The 20,172-nt window shown below is 47.7% G+C and overlaps 1 protein-coding gene across 1 annotated transcript; it reads left to right on the top strand.

Annotated features, from left to right (window-relative positions):
* The first annotated feature begins 3,398 nt into the window (after positions 1-3,398).
* Bri3bp (BRI3 binding protein) lies at positions 3,399-19,697 on the top strand. Its single transcript, XM_057764893.1, has 3 exons — positions 3,399-3,717; positions 14,337-14,439; positions 16,749-19,697. The coding sequence occupies exons 1-3, from the start codon at positions 3,493-3,495 to the stop codon at positions 17,174-17,176; spliced, it is 756 nt and encodes a 251-aa protein (XP_057620876.1). The 5' UTR covers positions 3,399-3,492; the 3' UTR covers positions 17,177-19,697.
* Positions 19,698-20,172: the final 475 nt, after the last annotated feature.

Genomic DNA, 20,172 nt, shown 5'->3' with positions numbered 1-20,172 from the left:
GGGGCCGACTTAGGCCTTGTTTGCGTTCTCTCCTTCATCTCTGAATGTAATTTATCAATAAAGGGTCCTTTGTTGGGAGAGACACCTGTTTGCCCCTCTCAGAGAAATGAAACCTAAATTCAGTTGTAGAAGTGGGAAAGTTTAAACCCTTCAGCTCAAAAAAAGGAAAAGAAAAAAAAGGGTAAAAAGGGAGAAAAGAGGCCGAGTTTGGGTTGCAGAGCAAAATCCTGTCTCTGAAAAAAAAAAATTACAGGGTCTGAGGACACCTACCACTGAGTGCACATACCCACACACCGATGCACACACAACTACAAAAAGGAATCTTGCTGGGCATGGCGGTGCATGCTTTTAGCTCCAGCATTTCAAAGTGGGAGTGTGGAAGTAGGTGGACAGTCTCTGTGAGTTTGAGGCCAGCATGGTCTAAGATGACTTGGCAGGTAGAAACAGCTGACTCCTAACCCTGACTATCTGAATTCAATCACGGATCACATACACACACAATTTTAATATTTTTTTAAGACAGCGTTTCTCTGTGTGTAACCCTGGCTATCCTAGAACTCACCAGGTAGACCAGGCTGGCCTAGAACTCACATGGACCTGCCTGCCTCTGTCTTTCAAATGCTGGGATTACAAACATTCACTGGCTTAGCAGATAAAGGGACATCCCATAAAGCTTGATGACCTGAGTTCAATCCCCAGAACCCACATGGGTGGAGAGAACTGACTCGCTAAAACTGTCCTTCATATGCACATGGCAGCACATGCACACACACACACACGCACACACACACACAGAGAAATAAATAAATGCAATAAGATAGCATATAAATAACAGAGATCCAGAAGATACAAAAAATGTCTTAGACAATAAGAAGAGGTACACACAGCAGCTTGGGTGTATTTCCTAAGAGTGAGCAGTAGAAGGGTCTGGAGAGATGGCTCAGAAGATAAGAACCCACAATGCTCTTGTAGAGGATCAGAGTTCAGTTTCGAAAATCCTCAGTGGGTGGATTGCAGCTGCCTGAAATTCTTGCTTCCCACTGTGCTGTGCCCTGGCCCCAGTGTTCTCTCTTTGGACTGGATCCAGGTTTATTTTCCATTGTCTCAAATGTCTGACTATACCTGGTTCGTTTGATTTAGAGTGTGAAGTAAAGCGGAAAATTTATTCTCTGAAGGTTCCATCATAGAGTCTAGGAAATACATTGAGGATATAGAGGTTGCAGCAGAAAAAAAAAAAAAAAAGAATGACTGAAGAAGGGCTAGGCCGAACAGGGTGGAGGGTTAGCTATGCAAGGGTGAGGAGAAGAGAAGCGGGCAAAGGTTGCCTTGTCTCCAGAGGATTTGTCAGCATAGGGGCTGGGCTGTGGCAAAATCCCTCAGGAGATTTCAGGCAATTTCTAGTTATCTAGGACCCTCAGAGGAAGCCCTTCCAAGTACCACAAATCCCTCTGTGGGAGCAATCAGCTACATAGGGATGGTGTTTCCTGGATTTTATTTATTAATTTAATTTTTATGGTTCTGGAGATTGGATTTAGGGCCTTCCATGCACTAGACAAGTAAACGTCCTGCAGCTAGGCTACATTCCTAGTCTTTTAAAAGAGAGATTTTTGTTTTTTGTTTTTGTTTTTTGGTTTTTCGAGACAGGGTTTCTCTGTGGTTTTGGAGCCTGTCCTAGAACTAGCTCTTGTAGACCAGGCTGGTCTCGAACTCACAGAGATCCACCTGCCTCTGCCTCCCAAGTGCTGGGATTAAAGGCGTGCGCCACCACCGCCCGGCTGAGAGATTTATTTTTATGAATGTTTTGTACAAGGTCTCACTAGGTTGCCCAGGCTGGCTCTCTACTCATTCTGTAGTCTAGGCAGGCCTTGAATTCGTTCTCTTCCTGCCTCAGCTTTCCATAGCCAGAATGACAGACCTGAATCATTGTTTCCTTATATTATTATTATTATTATTATTATTATTTTTTTTTTTTTTTTTTTTTTTTTTGGTTTTTCGAGACAGGGTTTCTCTGTGGTTTTGGAGTCTGTCCTGGAACTAGCTCTGTAGACCAGGCTGGTCTCGAACTCACAGAGATCCGCCTGCCTCTGCCTCCCAAGTGCTGGGATTAAAGGCGTGCGCCACCATCGCCCGGCCCTCCTTATATTATTATTATTATGTTTGTTTTTTTTTTTTTTTTTGAGACAGGGTTTCTTTGTGGTTTTTGGAGCCTGTCCTGGAACTAGCTCTTGTAGACCAGGCTGGTCTCGAACTCACAAAGATCCTCCTGCCTCTGCCTCCCGAGTGCTGGGATTAAAGGCGTGCGCCACCACCGCCCGGCTATTATTATGTTTTTAAGACAAGGTTTCACTGTGTAGCTCTGGTTGTCCTGGAACTTGGTTTGTAGACCAGTCTGGCTTCGAACTCACAGAAATCTGCTTGCCTCTGCCTCCCGAGTGCTGGGGTTAAATTAAAGGCATGCACCACAGCCGCCCTGTTGTTTTATTATTTTTAAATTCAAATATATAATCTCTACTCGTTCCTTGCCTGCCGAGTCCTCCCATGTACCCTATTTTATTGTTTTTGAGGCAGGTTCCTACTATGTAGGGCTGGCTGGCCTGGAACTCAGGGTATAACTTAGGCTGGCCTGACCTGACCATCCTTCCTCCCTTGGCCTCTCTAGGGTTGGATTTACAAGCACACACCATGCCTGTAATATGATTATCGTGGCTCTTAAATCTTTCAAACCCATACTTTTCTGGTCCTTTTGCCTGCCATGCCATGAGGTTCATACATATATAAGAAGTCCAGGGGCTTTTCATGTAGGAAGCCCCTAATTTTAGATTATAAATTCCTCAGGTACATTTGGACTCTTCGCACCCTTAAGTCGCTCTAGGTGGCGCGGGTACTTCCTGACACCAGCACTGACTGGCGGGACCAACTCTAGACACCCTCCCCCCACCCAACCTCTTTTGACTTGAGATCCAAGGAATACCCAGTGATCCCATCAAATCCTTTATAAAGGGCTGCACAATACCAAACCACTTATCCGGTTCCCTCCTCGCGCATTAGGTCGCCTTTCCTATCCCATCACCAACTTCCCCTCTCCAACCACTTTGTTGGATCGGAAATGCCATCCGTGCAGGAGGGGCCTGAGAACAAATGAACGCGTGCTCCACACGGCCTGCTTTTGGGGTGCGGGGAGGTGACACACACGTGCCCTTCGGTTTCCCAATCGTTTACTATGGCCAGCCCAGCCCAGCCCAGCAAGGAGCCTTTGCAAGCTGCGCTGTATTGATACTCCAGGGGTACGGAGGAGGAGCCCCGGTGGTGCTGGGGGTAGGGGGGGGCTGCTTCTGCGGGCGGGAGGCGGGGCTTAGTGCGCGGGGCGGGGCTGTAGGGCGGGGCGGGGCCAAGGCGCGCCCACGCGGTGCGGCCCGGAGCCCTAGGTGGCCGTGAGCTCTGCCTTCTTTCCCCCCCACCCCCATCCCCAAGACCCTCTTCCCGAAGCCGAGCATGGGTGCGCGCGCGTCCCAGGAGCCCCGGGTCCGGGTCGGCCTGCGACTGCTGCTGCTATTTCTGCTCCTGGCGCTGATGCTGCTGGCGCTGGTGGCCCCTGGCGCGCAGGGGGCTCGGGGCCGCGGGGCTGCGGATAAGAACAGCCACCGGCGCGCGGCCAGCACCTTCTCGCAGAGCGTGAGCAGCCTGTTTGGAGAGGACAACGTGCGCGCGGCTCAGAAGGTGGGCGGTGCGCCTGCGGTCACCTTGCGGGGCCGGGAGACCGTTGGAGGGGGGGGGCCCGGGCTGGGGACGGTCGCGGCCTGCAGCAGCCCGGGCCAAGCGCAGCCCCCAGGAGCGCGTGACGCCCGCGCGCTGACCCGCCGCGTCTCAATGGTCTCCCACTGTGAGCCAGGCACCGGGGACACCCGCGTCCCCGCGAGGCCTGGCCTCGAGGGCCTCCAGCCTCCCATCCCTTGCTTCAGAGATATCTGGGCCGAGTTCTCCTTTCCAGGGGGTGATTGGGTCTAAGCTATTGCTTTGGCAGCTTGAGCGCCTACTGTATGTTTGGGGCGGTTGAGAGGGTCACCTCTCGGTTGGAGCCTTCGGTATAGCTTGAGAGCTTGGGGTCTCCGGGACTGGGATGATCCCTTCCATCAAGGAGCTCTCCAGTCTCCGCCTTGGCACCTATGTGTGTGCACCATGCTAAGAAAAGAGAAGTCGAGGTGCACGCGTTCTCTTGTCTTCCTCACTCCTTCCTTCCTGGTCTCTGGCCCTGGGGTTGTGGAGTCCAGAGAACTTTGGGTCCAAGTTGGGGCGCTCCCTGTTTCCCAGCCTGATGAAGTTAGACCAGTAACTTTACTTGGTGTGTGTGAATGTGGAGTCCAGAGGTCGGCCTCAGGAGCCATCCACCTTTGTGTTTTGAGACAAGTTCTAATTGCACCGAAGTTTGAAGATTAGGCCAGGCTCGTAGAATCGTCCTGTTTCCACCTCCCAAGCACCAGGATTACAAGCGCTCTTGGGCTTGAACCCATTATATAGAACCTTCATTATATAGACCAGGCTGGATTCAAATTCATAGAGCCCTGCCCGGCTTTGCCTTCTGAACCCTGGTCCTCATGCCTGCACAGGAAGCCCTTTGTCAACTGAGCCATCTCCCCAGTTTCAGTGACTTCACTTTTAAATGCTTTTTAATTATGTTTATTTGTTGATTGCGTGTGTGTGTTTGTGTGTGCACAAGTACCTGTGAGAGTCAGAAGACATCTTTAGTGTTCTCTGCTTCCACCACTAAGTTGTGAGAATCCATAGCGGGTCATAGGCCTGGTGGCAAGTGTCTTTACTGGCACTGGCTTCCCTTCTTTAAACCTCAGTTTGTCTGTCTCTTAAGTGGGGATGGGAACATGAGCTCCTTCGTTATGATGTGTTGATGCAGCTGGCTCCTTCCTGGCCCAGAGTCATGGCCCTCTTTTGAAAGTTCGATCTTGGCTATGGGGGTAATTGAACATTGCTTACCCCTGCTGGGGGTATTTAGAGGTTTAAAACCTGAAAGTTTAAAAGTTTAATGGTCCTTAGCGTGAGGGAGAAGAACATTAGGAACTCATTTTTTTTTTTTTTTTTTTTTTTAGACAGGGTCTTTGCTGTCCAGGAACTCTCTATGTAGACCAGGCTGGCCTTCAAATCAAAAGAGATCCACCTGCCTCTGCTTCCCGAGCAGAGATTAAAGGTGTGCGCAACCAAGCCTGGTTGTATTTTTTAAAAATATTTATTATATATACAATATTCTGTCTGTGTGTATGCCTGCATGCCAGAAGAGGGCACCAGACCTCATTATAGATGGTTGTGAGCCACCACGTGGTTGCTGGAAATTGAACTCAGAACCTTTGAAAGAGCAGGGAAAGCTCTTAACCACTAAGCCATTTCTCCAGCTCATATTTTTTTTTTTTAAATTATGTGTGATTCATACGGCTGTGTGTGTTTATACACACATGAGTGCATGGTGCCCACAGAAGTCAGAAGAGTGTATTGGATGCCCTGGAGCTGGAGTTACAGGCAGTTATGAGCTGTATAACATGGATGCTGGGAACCAAACTTAGGTCCTTGGTAATACCATTATGGGTTTTTTTTTTTTGAAACAGTCCTGGCTGTCCTGGAACTCACTCTCCACCTGCTTCTGCCTCCAGAGTGCTGGGATTAAAGGCCTGTGCTGCCACTACCATTGCCCGGCAGCAGTATGGATTTTTAACTGCTGAGCCATCTTTCCAGCTTCCTTATGGCTGTTTTGAAATTGGTTACTACAAATATTCATGTACCAGCTGCTTAGTTATCTATCAGTATTTTGGGGTGCTGGGGACTGAACTCATAACCTTGTGCATGCTAAGCACTCAGGCTACTCTTAATAACTTTCACACAAATTATGATTAGAATGTGGAGTACCTTCTCTCTCTCTCTCTCTCTCTCTCTCTCTCTCTCTCTCTCTCTCTCTCTTGACTGGGTCTCTCTATGTAGCCCTGGGCTGACTTGGAAACTCACTATCTAACCCAGGCTGGAACCAAATTTACAGAGCTCTGCCTGTCTGTGTCTCTGGAGTGCTGGGTTTAAAGACGTGGGTCATTGTAACAAACTTTTTAAAAGCCTCCTACCTACAAGACAGGTTTGATGCTAATTAGTAAAGCCAGGCCTGTTAAACTACATAGCAGACTTTTCCTGTAGTTAAAATTAACCAAGGGCCCCGACTATGGCTCAGCAGGCGAAAGTGCAGATGTGCTCTCCAGAAAGCCTGATTGATATCTTGAGTTCCTTCCCTCCCCCAGCATCCAAATGGTGGGCAGAGAGAACTGACTGCTGCAAGTTGTCCTCTGACGTTCACAGGTGGAGTATATGCATACGCCCACACGCATATATACCCCCCCCAACACACACACACATGCCAAAGAGTTCTTACAAATTTACTTTCTCCATTGTACACTATCCCCAAATCAATGGCTCTCAACCTGTGGGTCATGACCCTTTGGGGTTGTGTATCAGATATCCTGCATGTCAGATATTTGCATTATGATTCATTGCAGTTATGAAGTAGTGATGAAATAATTTTATGATTGGGGGTCATCACACATGAGGAGCTGTATTAAAGCATTGCAGCCTTAGAAAGGCTATGCCGGGTGGTGGTGGCGCACTCCTTTAGTCCCCAGCACTCGGGAGGCAGAGGCAGGCTGATCTCTGAGTTCGAGGCCAACCTGATCTACAGAGCAAGCTCTAGGACCGGCTCCAAAGCTACTGAGAAAACTTGTCTCAAAAAACTGAAACAACAAAAGAAAAGAACGTCAAGTCAGGGGCTAGGGAGGTGACCTAAGGGTCTAACAACACTGACTGCTCTTTCAGAGACCTGGGTTCCATTCAGTAGTTGGTAATCTCAGTTCCAGGCGTTCTGACACCCTCTTTTAGCCTGCACGGACATTGTGTGCATGCACATAGACACACATACACTTTAAATAAGTAGAGAAAAAAATTTTTGTTTTCTTTTTTTAAAAAAAATATTCATTTATTTATTTATTATGTATGCAACATTCTGTCTGTGTGTATGCCTGCAGGCCAGAAGAGGGCACCAGACCTCATTACAGATGGTTGTGAGCCATCATATGGTTGCTGGGAATTGAACTCAGGACCTTTGGAAGAGCAGGCAATGCTTTTAACCTCTGAGCCATCTCTCCAGCCTCCTTGTTTTTGTTTTTCAAGACAGGGTTTCTCTATTACGGCTCTGACTGAACTGGAACTCACTTTGTGGATCAAGCTGGCCTCAAACTCACAGAGATCAGCCTGCCTCTGCCTCCCAAGTGCTGGGATTAAAGGTGAAGGTGTACGTCATCACCACCCGGTCTTTTCATTTTTGAGGTAGAGACTTGCTATGTAGTCAGTCCGGCCATGGATACCATCTTCCTGCTTCAGCCTGCGGAGTGCTGGAGTCATAGGTGTGGGCCAACATGCCCAGCCCTTCCCGCTTCTTAATGTGCATGTATGTAGACACACAAGTACATTTTCACACAGAGGCCAGAGGAGGGAGGGCTTTTGTTTGTTTTTATAAGGGTTTTTCTGTGTAACAGCCCTGATTGTCCTGGGACTCACTCTGTCGACCAGACTGGCCTCAAACTCAGAGGTCCGCCTGCCTCTTCCTCCCAGGTGCTGGGTTTAAAAGTGGCACCACCACCGCCTAGCTCAGAGAACTTTTAATTGTTCTTCTCTATCACGCTGTCTTATTTCCTGAAACAGGGTCTCTCACTGAGCCTGGAGCTAGACTAACAACTGCAATCCTCCTGTCTTCACTCTTACCACTCTGTAGTTTCAGAAATTTACCAGTGTGAGGACACACCTGGCTTTTTTTTTTTTTTTTTTTTTTTTTTTGGTTTTGGTTTTGGTTTTTCGAGACAGGGTTTCTCTGTAGCTTTTGGAGCATGTCCTGGAACTTGCTCTGTAGACCAGGCTGGCCTTGAACTCACAGAGATCCGCCTGTCCCGGCCTCCCCAGTACTGCAAGTAAAGGTGTGGTCCATGACCACCCGGATTTTTTTTTTTTTTTTTTTTTAAGGCAAGGTCTCCTGTATTCTAGGTTGGCTTTGAACTCCTGACCCTTCTTGCTTCCAGCTCTTAAGTGCTAGATTTTCAGGCATGAGCCACCACACCCAGCTCATGGCATCGAACCCAGGGCTCCATGCCTGTAAGCATGCTGCCAACTGAGCTATAGCTCTAGCCCCTTAATTTTTTTCTTAGTTATGGCAATGAAATACAGGTCAGTCCATATTTCACCATTTTCAGTTTGATGAGGGCAAGCATGTTCACAGGCTTGCACACCCATCCCCTCTATCTAGCTGCAGACTGTTCCATCACCCCCAAAGGATGGCTGGCTAAGCCATCAGCTGTTGACCTCCACCATAGTCAGGCACCTGCTAGTCTGTCCGTCTCTACAGATTCTCCTGTTTGGATTTTCACGTAAACGTAATCAGACACTGCTTGGCCTTAGCAGCTTGCTTTGCTGCTTTTGAAGGGTTGCAGGGAGCAAAGGCTGTGTGTGGTGGAGTTCACTGGAGCGTGTCCCTCCAAATGTGACCAGAGAAGGACCTTTCTGTGCAAACTGTTTGGTGTGTACATAGACAGCGTCCTCTGTGGATGTTAGAAGTGGGTCTGTTCCAGGTTGGTTCTGTAACACACACCTGTAGTCCTGGCATTGGGGAGGTGGAGGCAGGAGTAGTTCAAGGTTAGCAATAGTTCAAGGTTAGCTTCAGCTGCACTGTGAGTTGAAGCTATGTCATGGGCTGCATGACACTGTGCGTTGAAAAATCAAAAGAACTAGGTGGCTAAGGTGCACACCTTTAATACCAGCACTCTAGAGTCAGAGGCAGGGGGATCTCTGTGAGTTCTAGGCTAGCCTGGTCTACATAGCTAGTTCCAGGACAACTAGGGCTACACAGAAAAACCCTGTCTTAAAGAACTTTAAAAAAAAAAAAAAAAGAAGCCGGGCGGTGGTGGCGCACGCCTTTAATCCCAACACTCGGGAGGCAGAGGCAGGCGGATCTCTGTGAGTTCGAGACCAGCCTGGTCTACAGAGCTAGTTCCAGGACAGGCTCCAAAGCCACAGAAAAACCCTGTCTCGAAAAAACCAAAAAAAAAAAAAAAAGAAAAAAGAAAGAAAGAAAGGAAAAGGGGAGGGTCAACATTTATTTTTTAAATTTCTGTTACTTGGTTTTTCAATTTTTTTCTGAAGGTTGGCCTTGTCTTTTCTGGGACCTTTGCTTTAACTCTTTGCTGGTCTTCAGTTCAACAGTTGGTCTGTTCTGTTTTTGCAGAATTTTTCCTCTGTTGCTGCTTGCAGGGAAGAAGTATTTTGAGTGAAATATTTGACTAGTTCCAGGACAGCTAGGGCTACACAGAGAAACCCTGTCATGAAAACGAAACAAAACAATGCTTTTCTTTTTATAATTATTTATTTATTTATGGGGGGGGCATGTGCATGCCACAGTTTGTGTGGAGGTCAGAGACCACCTTTTGGGGGGAGGTCTCTCAGTCCTAGGGGTCAAACTTAGGCATAGTGGCAAGTGCCTTTACTTAGATCATTTCCCTGACTCTCTTTTCCTCCTTCTCCTCCTATTCTTTAAATAAAACTCAAATACTAAATAGAAAAAAAAACCTCCAAAATAATATAAAGTTGAAAGAACAGAGCACAAAGACCCTCAGCCTGCCTTCACCCATTGCACGTATTTTCTGTTTGTTCTACAAGCGCAGTGCACACACACTTTCTGCATTTTTTTTTTCACCATTTGAAGTAAGACAGTAATATCGTGGTATCTTCTGCACAGTCCACAAACATCCCGCCCAGGAAACGGGTGTTTAACTCTAATAATGTTTCACAGTATGCAGGCGCTAGTCATTTTTTTGGGGTGTGTGTGTGTGTGTGTATTTGAGATCCTGTCTCTAAAACACCAGAAAAAATGAGATACGTGAAACGTAATCTCAATAAAATAAAATAAAGTTAGGCATGGTGGATAACTCCAGCACTGAATGGTAGACGCAGGAGATTGCTGTTTGAAAGTTGTCCTTGAGAGGGTAAAGTTGTCCTCAGTGAGTAAAATGTTGTTTGATTCCTGTTAATGGGAATCCTCCACTGCTGAATCCATAAATCCAGGTTTATTCTGAGCACAGCGTTCCTGTGGCCCCAGGGGAAGTTGAGAGCATAAGGGGAACCCACAAAGTGGGGCCTTTTAACGCCCTTGGGGGTGGAGCACAGGTGGCGGGCTTTCTCCGGTGGAGTATGGAATGAAGCTACTCCAGGGGAGGGGGCTTGGTGTGGAGCCCTCACCCGAACATAAAGGTGCTTGCTGTTCCTGCCTAGCAACCTGAGTTCAATCCCCAGAACCCACAAAAAGGTGGAAGGGGAGACCCCATTCCACAAAGTTATCCTCTGCCCCGCCTCCTGCATGCTCTTCCCCATGATGAGTAATTTTTATTTTCCTTCACCTGTTTTGTTTAGTGACATCATTTCCTGGAAGTCTGCTCTACCTGTGTTGCTCTATCATGCCATATTGGTATCACCCCCCCACACCTCTGCTCCCACCCCTGGTTCTAGGGTTCCATGAACCAACACATTTGGAGTCTAATGTAAGACAGCTCTCTGACCTGCTATCTACTGGCTCTGCCTCCAGGCCCCGAACTCTGCTGTCACTCACCGGGAACCCAGTACCCCAGTGGGTGGTTGGAACATGAGAATGCAGTTCTAACTGCTTTGGGGCCGGAGATCTGAGGTCAAGGTTGTGGTAGGCTGACTTCCCCTGTACCCCAGAATGGACCTGCAGGCCTTCCTCACCCTCTGTTCCGATGGCTGTCGTCTGATGTTAGCTCTCTCCCTCTCTTTGTTTTTTTTTTTTTTTTTAAGACAAAGATTCTAACACTGACCTACACCGCCAACTTTTTTATTTTGAGATGGGGGAAGTCTCACTAAGATGTCCTGACTAGCCTTGGACTCATTCTTTAACCCAAGGCAGGCCTTGAACTTGCAATCTCCCTGCCTGTTTGAGAGCACAGAGGTCCTTGTGCTCACAGATAGCACAGGAATGTTAAACATACAGGGTTGTCTTTTTCTTTTTCTTTTTTTTTTTTTTTTTTGGTTTTTCGAGACAGGGTTTCTCTGTAGCTTTGGTGCCTGTCCTGGAACTAGCTCTTGTAGACCAGGCTGGCCTCGAACTCACAGAGATCTGTCTGCCTCTGCCTTCCGAGTGCTGGGATTAAAGGCGAGCGCCACCATCGCCCGGCCAGGGTTGTCTTTTTCAAGGGAAAAGATGTACAACCTGTTTTCCATTCAGAGGGCTGGGAATGGAGGTGACTATAGCCTAGGTAACCCCTGTGTTATCTCTGGGGCCAGGCCATACCTGGCTCCCCCAGGCTCTCACAGCCAGGACCTGAGGTGGCTAATAGTCTGGATGACCTCTGCGCTATCTTATGGCCAGGGGCTCCCCCAGGCTCTCACAAACAGGGCTGGAGGTGGCTGATAGCCCAGATGACTTCTGTGCTATCTGTATGATGGAGTCCAGGCCAGATCCTCCGCTCGGCCCATAAGATGACACACGTAGCCTGGATCTAGAGCTCATCTTCATGGAAGAAGTGACATGAACTTTGAGGAGCGTTTTTGATGTAATTATGCCTCCCTGTGCACACATGGGATTGTGTTACACCAGAAAACGTTTTTCCGAATTGTGATGCGTGTTATACCTAAATCCGCAATCCCCGCAAGCCGACAAGGAAACCAAGAGTCCCGTATGTAAAAGCAAAGAGCCTTTATTTTAATCAAGTTTTCAAACTTCCTCTCTCGTATTGGAATAACCGGAGAGCCCCGAGCTCAATTAAAATAGGGTTTTATAGTAGTAAAGTTGGGGGTGAATCAATTGTAAACAACTAAGACTCCAGCATCCAGTGAAATTCATCTATGGCCAGAGTCCCAGGTGATAATGATTGGAGGAAGTAAAGAACTTCCTTTGGGTGACCTGCCCATACTTAGATTATTATGACTGGCCCTCACACTGTGCTTAAATGTGTCAAACTGCCTGGGGTCAGGCTCTGAACTACTGAATCCTGTTGAACGAGATTTCCTTCTTGCCTCATTCGGGATCATAACTCTGCCAGCCTGGTGCTTGCATAGACAACCCCCCCAGCACACATGTCCACACACGTACACTCACACACACATGTACACACACACAGTCTTGGCATCCTGAGTAGCTGGGGTGACAAGCCCGTCTCACTGACACACTGTCTTATAACATCCTCTGCCCTATTAGACTTGGCCTATTGTAGTGGTCTCATTGTAGTCAAATTACCTCTTTTTATTTATTTATTTTGGATTTTTTTTTTCGAGACAGGGTTTCTCTGTAGCTTTTTGGTTCCTGTCCTGGAACTAGCTCTTGTAGACCAGGCTGGCCTCGAACTCCCAGAGATCCGCCTGCCTCTGCCTCCCGAGTGCTGGGATTAAAGGCGTGCGCCACCACTGCCCGGCCAAATTACCTCTTTAAAGACCCTGTCTACGAGTTTCTCTCACCGGGGACTAGGGGCTTCACAATTAAATTTAAGAGAACACAGCTGAATCCTCTCATTTCCATAAAGTCTGTGGGTCTCCTTCCATGTCTAGCTTTACCAGAGGAATCAGCATGTTCTCCAGCTGAAAGGGCAAGGGCTGGGACCTGTTCTGGTGTGTCCTCTTCCTCCTGGCCGGTTCACAGCCTGAGAAAGAACCTCTGGTCTGGATTTGTTCTCCCAGAAGCCCCTCCTTGCCACCCTGTCACTGGTCTGACTGGACTACAGCAGCCCCTGGGGTCCTCTCACTTGCTGTGGGCCAGGTGGCCATACTGAGCTTCTTCAGCTTCCTATGTTAAATCCTTTCCTGAACCCGTTTTGCAGCTGGGAAAACCAAGGCCTGGAAGGTACAGCGTGAGCCAGAATGTCACTTACCCTAAAATAACTCCTGCATACTACTCCTGGACAACTGGTGCCATCAAAGGCTGTGCTGCTGCTTGCCTGTGCTCCCCTCCTTCCTCTTTGCTTTCTTTCTTCTATTTTTTTATTTTTTATTTATTTTTTTGTTTGTTTGTTTGCTTGTTTGTTTGTTTGATGATTTTTTTTTTTTTTTGAAGCAGGGTCTCACTATGCAAACCCTGTCCTGGAACTCATTAATGTATATGTAGGCCAGGCTGGCTTTGAACTCACAGAGATCTGCCTGCCTCTGTCGCTTGAGTACTGGGATTACAGGCAAACACCGCTATGCTTGGCTTTTCATGTTTTCCTTTTCTAGGATTAAGTTTATTAAAGTGTGTATGTGCGCGTGTGTGTGCGCACACGTGTGTGCACTCGCACAAGCACAGAGAGCGGAGAAAGGCTTCAGATCTCCATGGAGCTGGAGTTACAGTTTTGAGCCCCCCTATTTATGTGGCAACATTATGCGTGCTAGGAAAGCATTATCCACTGATTTACATCTCCAGCCCTGGCTTTGAGTTTTGTGCTAGGTGCATCTGATATCACTGTCCTGGTTAGTGTTAATACTGTGGTGATGAGACACCATGATCTAAGTCAGGAGAGGAACTCCAGCAGGGCAGGAACCTGGATATAGGATGTAGAGGGTCCTGCTTACTGGTTTGCTCCCTGTGACATGCTCAGCCTGCTTTCTTATACACCCAGGACCATCAGCCAGGGATGGCACCATCAACAATGGGCTGGGACCTCCTCCATCAATCACCAACTAAGAAAATGCCTTGCAGGCTTGCCTACTACCCTATGTCTTTGGAGGCATTTTCTCCATTGAGACTTTTCTCTGATGACACTAGCGTGTGCCAAATTGACATGAAACTAGCCAGCATGACCAATTATCCAAAAGAAAATAAGGAAATCAGGCAGTAAGTAGCACAATTTCTGATTTCCCGGTCTACTGGGTTTTCCGAATCACCTAGAGACCTAATGAAATTCTCTAGGTCACAGACAGAGCATGAACCCTTGCTGCGTGGTCTCAGATTTCAGAGTTGGTCCCTTAGAGAGTCAGCTGCCCTGGGAAGCATCTTGAGGGCAGACACTCCTAGGCAGAGGAAGTAGATACCCTGACTGAGAGCCACTCACCTTCACCCCAAGTGTGCTCCTGTGTGTGGAGGGCGGGGGCGTCTCCCCGTTCTGCATGGCGGTGGGCAGCTGTCAACTCTAGTTCATCGCTTGGCTCTAGACTGCCCATGAGGCGGCTCCCGATTTTTCTGTTGAGATGTCCCCTCCAAGCTCACGCTTCAGTGCTTGACTGGTTTGAGAAGACAGTATGTTGGTCAGGTTCTTACTGTCCTCTCATCCCTACAGTTACTGTCCAGGCTGACTGAGCGGTTCGTGCAGGGCGTGGACATGTTCGTGGAGACAGTATGGAAAGTTTGGATGGAGCTCTTGGAAGTCCTTGGACTTGATGGTAGGTATGGGGATGGCCACGTGCGGTGTTGTGTGTTTGTTTTGGTGCAGTCTCACTGTGTAGTGAATCTCCCTGCACCCGACTGAGGGTACATGAGTGTTAAGGGTACCGCAGGAAGGAAGGAGCATTCCTTTAATAGCTGAACGTGTGGTCCACCAAGCTTCGAAGGCTGTGAAGATGATGGAGGCAGAGCCTGCAGTGATGATGAGGTTATGGGCCATGGACGGACCACCTGGAGCCCCCCTGAAAGCCGAGAGAGGCCATGGGATGCTTCTAAGAGCTTTTGTCTAGGTGCGCTCAGAGCTGTGTTTCAGCATGGCCAAGACAAAGTCGGTAGAGAGAAAAGTATGAGTGGAGAGTCAGGGGAGACCATGCTTTGGGAGCATGGTCCTGGCTTGGCCTTTTGGCCTTCGGAACTGGGAGAGAGGATGGATTTCACCATCTAAGCGCTGTCAGCCACCTGGTATATGGGGGCCAGAAAACAGATACAGCCTTGTAACAAGACCCTCTCAGACTTCTCACAAGTCCTGGGCATCCCTTCTTTTACAGATCTGGGACCAGGGTTCAAAGTGGAGGCACGCTGTACAGGTGGGGCCCACACATCACTGCTTTTGTTAGTTCTCATTTCCAGCCTTGAATCACTGATTTCAACGTTCGTAGGGCTTCACGCCAGGCCATGTCACCTTGCTATTCAGATGGAGAATGGGAGCCAGGGGTGTGGCTCTCAGAGGACACTGTGTAGCATGCTGCCCCCAGGGCGGTTACAACCCTCCCAGGGACTGGAGCTGAGTCAACACATCAGCAAACACTGTAACTGTGTGCAATCCTGTGAGGCTGCCCCAGCCATCCCCTACTGGGATTGTGCAGTTCCAGGTTGCCATCCCTGGGCGGCGAGCCTGTAGAGATAAATTTGATTGCAAGGAATTGCATGCAGCTCAGACTGGGAAACCGCAGAGCCAGACAGCTACAGGACACCAGGCATCACTGAGGAACCTAGGCCTGTTGCGATTAGCTGAGAGGAGCTGGGGGGGAGGTGAAATACCTTGCTTCTAGAGTGTGGGTTTCCCTCTTGACTTAGATAAGCTGCAGGGTACCCTAAGGTCTTTCAGAATTGTACCTCAAGCTTGAAGCAGGAGTGTGAGAGCTGCCTCCCAGAACCATAGTCAAGATGTCTGTTCTTGGTCCCAAGCACTTTCTTCCCCATCAGTTTTCAGGGTCTTCGTTACAATGAAGACTCCTCCACTCGGATCAGTTTGATAGAAATAAGCTTTGAGGCATATAGAAGTTTTCTACTGGTCACGTTACAGGGAAAAGTAATTGTTGAAGGCCAGGTGTGGTGGCGTATGCCTCTGATCCCAGCATTCAGTAGGCAGAGGCAGGCAGATCTCTGGGTTTGAGGCCAGCCTGGTCTACAGAGTGAGTTCCAGGCCAGCCAGGGCTGTATGGGGAACCCTGTCTCAAAAAGCCAAAAGAAATTAATGAAATTTACCCCTGCCATGCTGGCTCATATCTTTATTCCCAGTACTCAGAGGCAAGCAGATCTCTGAGTTCAAGGCCAGCCTGGTCTACCTGAGACCCCGCCCCGTCTCAAAGTTGCTGAAATCAATTTTACCATTTCCGTTTTACTGTTGTTTTTGGTTTTGTGGTTGTTGTTTTGATTTGTTTTTGAGACAGGGTTCACTTGTAGTCTACCCTAGCCTCAAACTCACTAAGGGTGAAGCCAAGAATGACCTTGAGCTTCTTCTGATCCTCCTGCCTCAGCTTCCCAAGTACTGGGATGACAGATGCGAGCCACTGTGACCAGCCTGAGGAGATAGCTCGTTGCAAACACAAAGACTTGAGTTCAAACACCAGCAGCATTTTTATAAAAATATTTTTTTGAGATTTACTTGTCACTTATTTTTGTGTGTGGGTGTTTTGTGCATGTATATCTGTGCACCACCTATGTGCAGTACCTTAGGACTTGTCTCCTGGAGCTGGAGTTCCAGGTGGTTGTGAACCACCCTGCGGTTGCTGGTAATTGAACTTGGTCCTCTGCAAGAGTGCTTTTTACACTTTTCACCGCGGATCCGTCATCTCTCCAGCCTCACAGGTGTTTTAAACTCATGATGTGACAAACAGTCCAGAGGGCCACCAGTGCTTCCTCTGCTACTTGGAGGCTCAAGTGCTTGCTTTAATTGGCTTTCATTGTATTAGGTTGGGACAGGAGCCATTGGGTCCAGTCCCTGAGCTCAGCTGTCCCATTTGCTTTCAAAGAAGGTCCTGACCACGTGGGAATAACTGACCCTGTCTTCTGTTCTGTTTCGTAGTGTCCAACCTGTCACAGTACTTCAGCCCAGCCTCCGTGTCCAGCAGTCCCACCCGGGCCCTGGTGCTGGTTGGTGTGGTCCTCCTGGCCTACTGGTTCTTGTCTCTGACCTTGGGTTTCACCTTTAGCCTCCTGCACCTGGTGTTTGGTCGCTTCTTCTGGCTCGTACGTGTCATCCTGTTTTCCATGTCCTGTGTGTATATTCTGCATAAGTACGAGGGTGAGCCCGAGCACGCCGTGCTGCCGCTCTGCCTCGTCGTGGCCATCTACTTTATGACGGGGCCCATGGGCTACTGGAGAGGCAGTCCCGGTGGCCTTGGCAGCCCCAGTGTAGAGGAGAAGCTGGAGCACCTGGAGAACCAGGTGAGATTGCTCAACATCCGCCTCAACAGGGTGCTGGAGAACCTTGACCGCTCCAAGGACAAGTGAAGGTCAGTTGCCCGGACATCTAAGGGCACCAGCCTTAGTGATGTCAAAAGACAACAGAAGAAGAAGAAGAAAAAAAAAACAGCCGGCAGCCAAACCCCAATCCTCCCAATAAACCGAGCAAGAATGCCACACTTGGTATTTCCCACTGTGTGTCAACCTTAAGACCCACTGGAGGAGAAAGAACTTATGTAGAGTAGAACTTAATCAGAGTGTTGCTGGTGGGAAAAACGTATTTTTTGAACAATGGATATACCCCTATTAACTGTGTAGTCAGAGAAATTTATCTGCATAGAATATAAAGTTGATTTTCCCCCCAACATTTAAAACTTTTGTAAGGTTTTTAAATCAAGGCAGATCCAGTCAAGTTTATCAGAACTTTGAAGAAAGCACTTGAAGATTTTAAGGAAGTTTAAACTGACTGCTGGGTGGGCGCTGTGCGTATTATCTTCATACTCCCAAATGTGACTTTAATCTTATGTCTTCTGGGGTTGGAGGTGACTTGGTTAATGAGTGCTGTCTCTTGTTATTGTGGACACTTGGGCCTCAGAGTGGAACCCATCGCCTTTGGATCCTAGGGACCCTGTGCACTTGGTCATTCCATTGTGTTTCTTCATGCCTTTCTGTTTTTATGGTGCTGGGGATACTGAGCCCACCCTCACCCCGTCCATTGTATTTCTGAATGAAGGTACCCATAGACGTCCTGGGATCTTTTTCTCCTCTCTGGACTTTAATGTAGTCTAACACCCAGCCTTTCTAGAAGGAAAATACACAGATGGGGCTAAAAATGTCTTTGGAGTTTGATGCCAAAAACTTTCTGGGTGGGCCTTGAAGATTATTCCAGAATCTAACTGAATCATACATTCCCTGTTTGCCAGCTAGGCCCAAATAGCCAACTGGACCCTGGTGGGATTTGCTTATTTATTTTGCTTTTAATTGACTCAAGACCATACAAGAAATTGTTTATAGTCAGTAACATCTTTCATTTCATTGCTTCTAGAACATTCTTAGGCATAAGCAACCTTAAGATCTGAATTGTTTGTCCTAAAATTTTTATGATTATTGTGTGTTAGGTGCTTTTTGTCTGGGGTCCAGGGAGTTGTTTTAGTTTAACCTTGGGGAGACGGGTGGGCAGAGAATTGGGTCAGAGGCTGGAGGTGACAGTCCCCTGCCAGGACTCTGTGGAAAGAAAGCTGCCTTTTGCAGGATGTGGCTGGGAGTGCCATTGACTCTGTGGTTTTTCAGTGTACCCTGGAGCCACGCTTGGTGGAGGGACCCAGCTGCCACCAGCTCTGGTGCCCTGTGTCTGAGAAGTTCTCTTTTGGGCTGCAAGTGTCTGGAATACAGATTCGGGTCCTTTTGAGGATATGTCTGTTCTCTAGATGACCGTATGGGGCTCACACTTTCTTGAATTTCATTCACTTGTGGAACCCATACTGGGGAAGTCTCTCCGTGGACATAGGACACACATGACTTCTGGTGTGAAACATTCACTTATGTATTGTTCAGATACTGTAGACAAATCTACTTGCAGCTCAGGGTGGAAGTAACTGGGGGAAGGGCACTATTAGTGGCTAACTCATCTTTCCTTCCAAATATCTGGCCATATCATACCAAATATTGCTTTGCAGATATTGCCCGTTGGCCTCTATATATCAGCCTCTACAAAGCTGAGCATCCCTGTTCTTGCCTCGGCTCCTCTCGCTGATGGCCACAGAGTGTCCTAGACAGTCCTTTGTAGCTGAGAGTGCAATCCCAGTATTCAGGAGGCAGAGGCAGGAGGATTACTGCTATTTTGAGACTAGCTCAATTTATTATATTCCAGGTCAGCCAGGATTACATAGACCAGAAGCCAGGTTTAGTGGCACACAAGAGCCAGAGGCAGGCAGATCTCTTGAGTTTGAAGCCAGTCTGGTCTATATAGTAAGTTCCAGGTTAGTCAGTTATACATTGAGACCTCGTCTTGAGACAATAATAATAAAAAAAGTTTTAAAAAAATCTGCAATATATTTTCTAGCCTGACCAAATGTAGACTCTAAAGCCAGTTTTATACTTTGACACACACATAACACAAACACACAAGATGCCTTCATTTTAATTTTTTTCATTTAATTATTTCTTTCAGATAGGGTCTCCTGTACCCTAGGCTGGCCTTGAACTTGCTTAAGTAGCTGAGACTGGCCTTAAACTTGTGCTCCCCCTGCCTCCACCTCCTGAGTGCAGGGATGACAGGTGTGTGTATGCAGTGATTAGGGTGGGACTGAGAGCACCCTAGAGTCCAGCCCCAGAATGCCTTCATTTGAAATGGAAGAGTGTCCACGGCAGAGTAGAATGTTACTTGACGTTCTAGTAGTAGAAATTCAGATGGTAAATGCATATATTTTACCTTGTTTGGTTGTGTTTTTCTTTTTTTTAGGCATGGTCTCTCTACATAGCCTTGGCTGTCCCTGAACTCACAGAGATCCCCTGGCTTCTGCTTTCTGAGTACTGGGATTAAAGGTGTGCGCCACCATGCCTGGCATTGTTTGTATGCATTCTTTCTTCCTTTTTTTTTTTTTTTTTTAAATGTGTGCATCTTTTTTAATTTTTTTTTTTTTTTTTTTTTTTTTTGCTTTTTCAAGACAGAGTTTCTCTGTGGTTTTGGAGCCTGTCCCGGAACTAGCTCTTGTAGACCAGGCTGGTCTCGAACTCACAGAGATCCGCCTGCCTCTGCCTCCCGAGTGCTGGGATTAAAGGCGTGCGCCACCACCGCCCGGCCTTTTTTTTAATTTTTTTTTTGTGTGCATCTTTTTTAAAATTTTTTATTTTATTTTATGTGTTTTGTCACGCATGTCAGGTTCCCTGGAACTGGAGTTATGGACAGTTGTCTGCTGCCATGTGGGTGCTGGGAATTGAACTTGAGACCTCTGGAAGAGCAGTTAGTGCTCTTAACCAATGAGTAATCTCTCCAGCACTGTTTGGATGTATTCTTAATCCCCACATAATTAAAGATTTTTCTT

The sequence above is a fragment of the Chionomys nivalis genome, chromosome 3, assembly GCF_950005125.1.
Source record: "Chionomys nivalis chromosome 3, mChiNiv1.1, whole genome shotgun sequence".
NCBI lineage: Eukaryota > Metazoa > Chordata > Mammalia > Rodentia > Cricetidae > Chionomys > Chionomys nivalis.
Note: the sequence above shows the minus strand (reverse complement) of the source record. Positions and strands in the feature narration are given on the sequence as shown.

Excerpts from the sequence above, each read along its gene's own strand:
- Bri3bp (XM_057764893.1), top strand. The coding sequence starts at position 3,493 with ATGGGTGCGCGCGCGTCCCAGGAGCCCCGGGTCCGGGTCGGCCTGCGA. Across the intron at positions 3,718-14,336 it reads ACGTGCGCGCGGCTCAGAAG|TTACTGTCCAGGCTGACTGA; the intron begins GTGGGCGGTGCG and ends TCATCCCTACAG. Across the intron at positions 14,440-16,748 it reads GGAAGTCCTTGGACTTGATG|TGTCCAACCTGTCACAGTAC; the intron begins GTAGGTATGGGG and ends TCTGTTTCGTAG.